This window comes from Saccostrea echinata, unplaced genomic scaffold (assembly GCF_033153115.1).
Source record: "Saccostrea echinata isolate AGI-Se365-2 ecotype Australia unplaced genomic scaffold, CSIRO_AGI_Sech_v1 ptg000007l, whole genome shotgun sequence".
Classification (NCBI taxonomy): Eukaryota; Metazoa; Mollusca; class Bivalvia; order Ostreida; family Ostreidae; genus Saccostrea; species Saccostrea echinata.
Genome location: NW_026889756.1, coordinates 391,570 through 401,307, shown reverse-complemented (window position 1 = coordinate 401,307; position 9,738 = coordinate 391,570). Strand labels below are relative to the sequence as shown.

General features: G+C 34.0%; 1 protein-coding gene across 1 annotated transcript; it reads left to right on the top strand.

Annotated features, from left to right (window-relative positions):
- Positions 1-89: 89 nt before the first annotated feature.
- On the top strand, positions 90-8,321 carry LOC133180703 (protein FAM76B-like). Its single transcript, XM_061315169.1, has 9 exons — positions 90-199; positions 752-816; positions 1,751-1,811; positions 2,259-2,414; positions 3,449-3,843; positions 4,515-4,610; positions 4,867-5,044; positions 5,431-5,532; positions 6,138-8,321. The coding sequence occupies exons 1-9, from the start codon at positions 119-121 to the stop codon at positions 6,228-6,230; spliced, it is 1,227 nt and encodes a 408-aa protein (XP_061171153.1). The 5' UTR covers positions 90-118; the 3' UTR covers positions 6,231-8,321.
- Positions 8,322-9,738: the final 1,417 nt, after the last annotated feature.

The window sequence follows — 9,738 nt, the reverse complement described above, 5'->3', positions numbered from 1 at the left end:
AAAATATCCCAACTTCCGGTCAAGACCGATACTTCCGGTGTATAATTATCTCAAGTTCAGATACAGAAGACCGTGAAGTAGCTGTTAAGATTCTTTTGCTGGGCGACTGGTTGTTGTTATGGCTGCATTGTTCGCCTGCACAAAATGTCATAAAAGACATCCTTTCGAGGAACTGTCTTCAAGTGAACAATTATGTAAAGTAGGTTTACTAATCAACCCTAAAGCATGTGAAGTCATTTTGTTCAGATTACAAGAGCTTAAAACGAAGAAAAAATGAATGAATGAATAAACGAAAAAGAAATAAGTGAGATACAACAAACAAAATTGTTCAGATTCAATATTGTTAAGTTAATAATTTTAGGGTACACAGTTTGTTTTTAAGCTTTTTTAATATTCATACATGCAAAAAGGCATTTGTGTATTGACGATACATAGAATTCTTATTTTCTTTACCAACAGAACTAACCTTGCTTAAAATAATATCCTATATTAGTTGTAATATCTTGTTGACATGGATTGACCTGAACTGTTAACTATTTAAAAGAAAAAAACTGGTATACAAACCCCACATTTTCATGTGTAATGGTTTGGGCCGTGGATATCAGCTTGGGTAGCTCAGTCAGGAGAGGGCCTGAATAATGATGCAGGGGTCCTGGGTTCAATTTCTGACCCAGCCATACATTTTCTCTTTGCCTTTTACACATGTAAAATATTATTTTCATATAATTGACACTAATTCTGTGTTTTGTAGGATTGCAGAAACCATTACCCTGTCGTGAAGTGTACCTACTGTAGAGGAGAATTTCAACAGGAAGAGTAAGATTAAAGATTGCTATTAAGTTAACTTTGTAGTTTGTACATTCAACTCAATCACTTGTAATGGTAAAAGTGTTGAAGTGAGCAAAATTTTCCCTGTGTAATAATTGGTGAATTCTATATGTCTGAATGATGGATCTGCCATTTCCATTTGCATACTGCATTTCAATTAATCTCTTGTAGGCAGTGGCCTGCCTAACTGATAGCATTTTTTTTCACTTGATTCAATTTTATGCCTAATTAAAAGAGTATTTTATTATGGTGAATTTTTTTTTAACACATCCCATCCCTTGGGACAAAGATAATGAACTTCTCAGACAATGCTGACAAAACTGGGAAAAGCTGTAGAAATGTGTTAATGATGAAAAAATGACATCTTGTACAAAGTCATTTTTTCATGTTTATTGAGGATGCATACATAAGTTTTTGATAGAGAATCCTTATAATTCTTTTTTGTAAGTCTTTTAAAGTAAGTAATTGATACGCTTTAGCCACCATATTGCTATGCATGCAAAAAGGGTTGGGAGTTTTAGAATTTGTTCACATGGACTCGTAAAAATTTCTTTGAACACTTTATTAAGTTTATTGTATAGATTTCAACCTGAATTTCCTCTCTCTGTATATGTTACCCTTATAGCTCGCTGCACTCACTATAATTTATTTTTGATACCAGTAGTGACATTTACATGAAAGGAATGGGTGTAATCTTTTTCAATAAAGATATTCTTTGAAGAAGTTAATCATGATAGGTCTCAGCTTAAGCAAAGTGTTTTTATTCTTAAAGTTTATGTCTATTAGATTTTCTAGCTTGTCTTCAACAGCAAATGTTTACAAGTCAGATAAAAGAGTGTAATTTATTACACAATGATTTCATTGGTAAACTTTTCAATTGACTGCATGCAGTATTAATGTGTCATTGCTTTATGCATTTCAGGAAAGGAAGCATAAATTCTATATGCAAGAAATGTGCACAAAATGTTAAGCTTTACGGAAAGGTAAGGATTGTGTAAATTAGATTTAATTCAAAAGTTTTAAATATATTTAAGCCATTAACTTCTGGCTCCAGGGCCATAAAACTTAGACGAGCTCACCTTTGATTCTCAGTCTCACTTGTTAAATTGTGTCTGAAATCAAAAGTGAGATTGTCTCTGTTTTATGACACAGGAGTCTGAATGGTTAGTGCTAGGGCTTACATATATATTTAACATAGTTGTATATTCATTGGGACAAAACTTTTCTTTGGGTACCGTCATTTTTGACTTGGGACTTGAAACCCAAAATTCTGATATTTTTTATTTTTTTTTTTTATAATGTTATATCAACAATTTTTTATGTTACACATATTGAAGTTTAAAAACTGTTGAAATATTGTTGTTAAGAAGTACATGTACTGTTGAATTATTGTCGTTAAGAAGTACATGGACTCCTTTTGTGTTTTACAGCCCACTGTGTGTGAATATTGTAACATAGTAGCAGCGTTTATAGGAAACAGATGTCAGCGGTGTACTAACGCAGAAAGAAAGTGGGGGCCACCCTCAACATGTGAACAGTGCAAACAGAAATGTGCATTCGATAGAAATGATGGAAGCAGGAAAAAGGTTGGCATTTCACGTCCATGTTGTTGATAACAAATCTACAAGTTTGAATTATCTTGACACTTCAGTGTTTAAGCAAGTTACGAAATCAGGCATGGATTAGGCCTCATTGTCTTTAATTTATTTATATTAAGTAGATAATGAGCTAATAGTGCTATGCAGTATTGCCGATAATTTTTGGTGAATAACAGTTCAGGTTCGATATTCTGTAAAATGTAACAAAAAGAGTTACTTGCCCTTGTTCAGATAAAATATGCAGCAAACGAAAGTGGAATTGATTAGAAACAAAAAGAGAAAAGCTGCTACATAAAACAACTTCCAAGTTAAAGCTTATGTGACAACTGCAGTGAGGCTTTAAATATATCTGTGGTACAACAAACTCAGCTAGACACATGTGCCAACACCATGCAGCCTAGCAATGTTGATATTAACTCCTAAATACCATATTTGCGTTTGTGTTTAATAAAAGAAAAAAAAGTGAATATGAAATTCATATTGTGACGTATTGCAATACAATATTAAATATTGCATTATATCACAATACAATTTTTCAGTCGTAATATCCAGTACTATAAGCTAGCTGTTTAATGTGATGCACAAAGAAGTTATTTTTACACACATGCTGAGATCTGACTGTAGTATGTATTTAAACAATAGAATGCTTTCTTTAGTTATTAACTGGTTATGTAAATTTTTTTCTGCAATAGCTGCGACGTTAATTCTCGTACTGACAACCAAAGAAAGACATTGTTTGTATTTACATCTGTATAAATAATCATTTAAAGTAGGATTAAAAAGATTAATTATTGTATTATTGATATGTACGTCATAGTCATAGTAGGTTTCATTGATGGAACAGCCACTGATCAAGAAATCTGTACAGGTGATATGCCTGGTGTTGTTCATGAACTGAGAAACAGCATTGGTTTTCTATAGAAATAAAGGAGAAAATATACAGTGGATGTAAATATGCTTAAATCTATAAATGTCAAGAAATTTGATAAAAATCTACCTTTTCCTTGAAATTTTTCTGACAGGTTGATGGAAAGCTTCTCTGCTGGTTGTGTACTTTAGCGTATAAACGGGTACTAGCCAAAGCAAGATTACGAGAGGAGGAAGCTAGAAAAAGTATGGGATCAACACAACAGAAGCCTGTAGAAGAAAAAGTTGACAAAATTGACAAGTTTGATAGCATAATGAATATTAAACCAGAAGACTCAAAATATGAAAATGTTGGAAGTGTCAGTAGTCGTCATAGTAACGGTAGTCAAGGAGACCAGGAAAAATCTGATTTTCCAGAGGAAGGTGTAGATTTGCCAAACAGCAGTAGTGGTGGTAGCCATAGCCACAGTCATCGCCACAAACATCATAAACACCACAGAGACCACCACAGAAGGTCTCATAGTCGCCACAAACACCACCATAAACACAAGTAAGTATAGTTGTAAACACCACATAGACCACCACGTCACATAGTTACCACACACAAGTAAGTATAGTTATGTACACCACAGAGACCACCACAGAAGGTCTCATAGTCACCATAAACATCACCATAAACATAAGTAAGTATAATTATAAACAGCACATAGACCATCACAAGTGGTCACATATTCTCCACAAACACCACTATAATAAACACAAGTAATTATAGTTAACAATTTAAGGAAATACGCAACGTACCTTACCTACTGATAATTTTTCAAGATATTCTTAATTTAAGGCAATACTGTCATCAGATGTTCGTAGACAAAAAATCAGCCTTCATTACCAGAGGTTTTGAAAAGATATCAATTGATGAAAATTCTTGTATAATTCAAAGAAAAATATACAAAAATTACTAAACATATATTCTAGATGTTTTGTTTATCCAAACTTGTTTCAGAAGAAGTGTACAACAGCATATATAGAAATTAAAATGTAGCACACAGTTCCTTTAAGTATTGGAACTCTTCAACTCCAGGGAAAAAGACAATAAAGTTCAAACTACGTTGCGTATGTCCTTAAGTAGATACATGTACACTGTAATTCCTAAACATCTTTGTCTTTGTCTGTGATATTGATTATAGAGTTTAAGTAGTGATAACCATTTGTGTGTTCCAGATCTAGTGAACCCAATACTCCATCTGATACCCCACCAAACAAAGTATCTCGACTGGACTCTAAAAATAATGCCAACGGATTAACACCCACAAAGAGGTAAGACAGAATTAATCTATAATTCAACAGGGGATTGATTTTGTGAGTATGTAAAAAACAAGGCAACTAGTGTCTATTGTTTGTTTTCACAAGTACAAGAAACTAGTGCTTTATGGTAAATTTCTATAGAAAGAATCCTTGGGGGTGCTCTTGTCTAATGGTGCTTAAAACATTGGCTGTCTTCAAATTACAAATCATAAAAAAGGGAGAAAACTGAAAAAAGAAAAATAAGCAGAAAAAATGAATTTATTTTTAGTTCAGGGCTAAGTAGTATGTCCTTGTCCATCCTGAACACAAGCGCAATGGAGAAAACAGTGGAGGATCCCCACAGTTCTGAACACCTGATCGCCCTGCAGCAGTTACAGGAGCAACTGGACGCCGCCAAAAAACAGATACAAAATAGAGACCAGCAACTCCTGGAGAAAGACAAAAAGGTAAATATTGTAATGTAAAGGTAATCTAATATTACAAAGATAAGATATGCAGAATGGAGACCAGTAACTCATGGAGAAAGATAAAAAAGTATAGATTGTAATGTAAAGGTAAACCACATGTAACTTAGTAAAAGTAACAGATACAGAATGTAGACAGCAACAAGGACAAGAAGGTAAAGGTGATATTGTAGAGGTAAACTATCATTGTGAAGGTAACGGATGTAGAAAAGAGACAGCTCCTGGAGAAACTGCTAAAGAAGGGCTACAGACTTGTAGAAAAAATTCTGAAAAAAATGATTACTGGGAGAGTGTGAAGAAGCCAAGCATGAGAGACTGAATGTAATGGGCTTTTTAAGCTCTGTAGAAATATTTTTTTTTTTTTTCAGATCACAGAGTTGAAGGCACAGTCCTATGAGATGGAGAAAGAATACAGAATTAAACAACAGACAATGCAGAAACAACACACTGAGTCCCTGGAAGCTCTTCAAGTAAGTGTTGAGTCTGTTGAAGGGGAGGGATTCAAGGTCATGTTAAATGGAATTCAACGTTTTGTGTCACTGAGTCATTTAAGCATTGAATTGTAAATTTTGGATGTTCGATGTATCATCACACTGACAGCTTTGCAAACAAATTGAATAACGCAAGTAATGAAAATTTGTCTGCACAGCCTGGCTTGTTATGACGTCAACTTTGAATGTCAAAATTAACAGTTGAGTGCCTATATTTACATTCATTGGCTTCTTGGTAGATTCATAAAATATGGCTCCTTTGAATACATTAAACCCTATTAAATGACACAAATTGCATTTGTTTAATTAAGGGAGCAGCCATTGCTGTTCAATGTGATGCCAAAATAAATTCATTACTTTAACCTTTTGACCTCCTCATCCATGTTATGGTGTTTTGAATACCAGAGCTTTCAACATACTTTAGGAATATACATATGGAATGTAAATATAAGATTTTAATCATTTCTCTTTCACTTCTTTGAACAATAATCGGTAACTTGTTACATGTATATTGTTAACTATTATTGAGCATGACAGACTATAGGTACCTATTGCTTTAGATCTATGTACATTTTTATTTGCAGACAAAGAATCGAGAACTGATGAAGCAGTTGGCCAGTGTGAAGACAAAAGGAAAGAGTAGGAGCTCCACTGCCAGTCCCAATGTGGTGACTTAATGTGGCATGTGGTGGGTACAGGTGGAGAGAGAGTAAGGAGAGATAAAACATGTTACCACAAGCCCCAGAATAGATTGCTGAAAGTGTGAGGAGGATCTGAAGGGGTGGAGAGTAATTCAGTTTAAGATGTGTGTTGAGAAATGATAGATGTTTAAATGTACATCCACACTGAAACTAACTGAAACTGGCATTTTAGGTCTTTTTGTAACAATTTCTGTATTGTTTTTGAAAATTCCAGCTGGAAAACTTTCAGTAAGGTTCCTGACTTAAGAACCTATGATTTGGCAAGGAAACCTTAAACATGTTTAAATCTTTTTTTTTCAAGGATTTATATAGCTGATATTACTCAAACATAAATATTTAGATCCCTGTCTTCAAATAAGATATCAATAGTATTGGTACATGTATGGTGCCTGTATCAAGTCCTCAGTTTATTGATGGTTGACATAAAGATCTGACTTCTGTTTTCTAATACTTGTACAGAATGTGTTGTGGAATTAAGCTTGGTGTTGCTTTGTCAGAGGTTGTAAAGTAAAATTTTTAGCAGTAAAAGAAATTCAGTCGTGCTTTCTCAAAGCTTATTATGATTGACTTCCAGTTAATGAACACAGGTTCAGAGACTTGTAATCAAACAATTTTTATTAAACCTTATTGCAATTCTTTGTTCGTTATACGAAAGTTTTATCATCATCAACATTGTATAAATGGATCATTTTATCTCTAAAGCCAATCCTGACAACTGTTCCTATTCTTGTGACATGTCTTTTAGAGTTAGTACTTGTCCGTAACCTAAACCCTACCTCCTGTAACAGCCTGTCGTTTTTACATGTTTGAGTACAATTCATAGTTACACATTTACATATTTAGCTCTTCTGGGCCAAAGGCTCAAAGAGCTTATGCTATGGCCATTTGTGCAGTGTGCGTAAACTTTTTAGAATAGAGGCCATAACTCAAGAACCCCTTGGCCAATTATTGTCAAATTTGTCACAGGGTATCCTTGGCCCAAGGGCTCCCTTTTACACTAAAACTAGGGTTGTGACCCTTAAAGAAGGGGAGATAATTAGGAAAATAGAAACAAATGTTGCTAAAAAAATCTTCTCAAGAACCACTAGGCAGATTATCACTAAACTTACACAAAAGGATGAGGATATGTTGTAGATTAAAATTTGCATGAGGATTTACCCTGGAGCAAAGGGTGTGGTCTCAAGGTCACTTCAAAGTTGACCAAAAATTACATTTTATTAAAATGTTGATATTTTGCTTACTATAAGGACTAGGATCATCAAATCTTTTCAGTTGATGCATCTAAGGACCTCATATCATGTTGACTCAAAAGTAGGTCACGGCGACCTACTTTTTAAATTTTGCGGCCATTCTTTTCAAAATGATTTAGAGGCATATTTTGAACAATTTAAGGCTTATGATCATCAAACTTTGTCAGTTGATGTATCTTGGGTCCTCGAAGTACGTCAACTAAAAAGTAGGTCACCTTGACCTACTTTTTGAACTTTATGGCTAATCTTTTTCAAAACAATTAAGGTCATTAATTTGAATACCGAAAGGTTTAGAATCATTAAATCTTGTAAGATGATGCATCTTGGGGCCATAAAACATATTTATTAAAAAGTAGGTCACAGTGACCTACTTTTTGAACTTTGCAGGCATTCGATTTCAAAGCGTTTTAGAGGCATAATTTGAACATTTTCAGGCCTATGATCATAAAACTTTGTAAGTTGATGCATCTTGGGTCCTCAAAAAAGGTCAACTGAAAAGTAGGTCACCATGACCTACTTTTCAATTTATATGACTATAATTAATTATTTCAGGTACTAATTGGCTTAGAATCATCAAACTTTGTCAGTTGATGCATCTTGTGTCTTCGGAGTAGGTCGACTGAAAAGTAGGTCACCATGACCCACTTTTGAAAATCTATGGCTTTAACTAAATATTTCAGGTACTTACTGGCTTAGAATCATCAAACTTTGTCAGTTGATGCATCTTGGGTCTTCGGAGTAGGTTGACTAAAAAGTAGGTCACCTTGACCTACTTTTGAAAATTTATGGCTTTAATTAAATATTTCGGGTACTAATTGGCTTACAATCTTCAAACTTTGTCAGTTGATGCATCTTGGGTCCTCAAAGTACAACAACTGAAATGTAGGTCACCGTGACCTACTTTTGAAAATTTATGGCTTTAATTTAATATTTTGGGTACTTATTGGCTTAGAATCATCAAACTTTGTCAGTTGATGCATCTTGGGACCTTGGAGTACAACAACTGAAAAATAGGTCACTTTGACCTACTTTTGAAATTTTATGGCTGTATTTAATATTTTCAGGTAATATTTGATTAGAATCATCAAAATTTGTCAGTTGATGCATCTTGGGTCCTCAGAGTAGGTTGACTGGAAAATAGGTCACCATGACCTACTTATGAAAATTTATGGCTTTAATTAAATATTTTGGGTACTAATTGGCTTAGAATCATCAAACTTTGTCAGTCGATGTATCTTGGGTCCTTGAGTACAACAGCTAAAAAGTAGGTCACCGTGACCTACTTTTGAAGATTTATGGCTTTAATTAAATATTTCAGGTACTAATTGGCTTAGAATCATCAAACTTTGTCAGTTGATGCATCTTGGGTCCTTGGAGTACAACAACTGAAATGTAGGTCACTTTGACCTACTTATAAGATTTTATGGTTATAATTTCAAAAAATATTTTAGGTATTTATTGGCTTAGAATCATCAAACTTAGTTGATGGGTCCTCAGAGAATGACAAGTGATAAGTAGGTCACCATGACCAACTCTCAGGTACTAGTTGGCTTAGAATCATCTTGGGATCTCAGAGTGTGAATTGGAATTTCAAGGGTTTATATAAATATACAGGATACTTTGAGGCTTCAAACAGAAGTGATAGGTTGTACAGTTTATCAGAAGAGCGATTAAAGGCCCTTGGGCCTCTTGTTTACATGTGTGAGTACAATTCATAGTTACATCTAGAATTTGTTACATGTGTGAGTACAGTTCATAGTCACATCTACATTTTTTACATGTATGAGTACAATTCATAGTTACATCTACATGTATTTATGTGATCCTAAAATCATTATTTTAAATCTGCTTTCGATGACACATGTAGTTTAAAAATGCTTTAGAATGTTTTCTGAACTATGAATGTTGCCAGTTAGTTATTTATCAGGTAACACAACTTTATGCAGCATAGTCCTGATTTCTTCTGACAAGCCAGGCAGGGTACTGTATTAAATGATGCTCGGATGACTTCCAGTATATGTGTAAATCAGTTAATATGTTTGTGTATAAATCAGTGTTACATACATCACTGTATATATAGAATTTAATGATGTCACCAAACTTTGAAGTTGAAATCAAAGTATATGTGAGTGTAAATGTTTGCCATCATTAATTGCTGTTGCCTCAGAGATCACTTTAAAAAATAGCATGGTTTTCAAACTAGTTGTATACCTGTGCCAACATGACATTTTATA

Excerpts from the sequence above, each read along its gene's own strand:
- LOC133180703 (XM_061315169.1), top strand. The coding sequence starts at position 119 with ATGGCTGCATTGTTCGCCTGCACAAAATGTCATAAAAGACATCCTTTC. Across the intron at positions 1,812-2,258 it reads ATGTTAAGCTTTACGGAAAG|CCCACTGTGTGTGAATATTG; the intron begins GTAAGGATTGTG and ends TGTGTTTTACAG. Across the intron at positions 5,533-6,137 it reads AGTCCCTGGAAGCTCTTCAA|ACAAAGAATCGAGAACTGAT; the intron begins GTAAGTGTTGAG and ends TTTTATTTGCAG.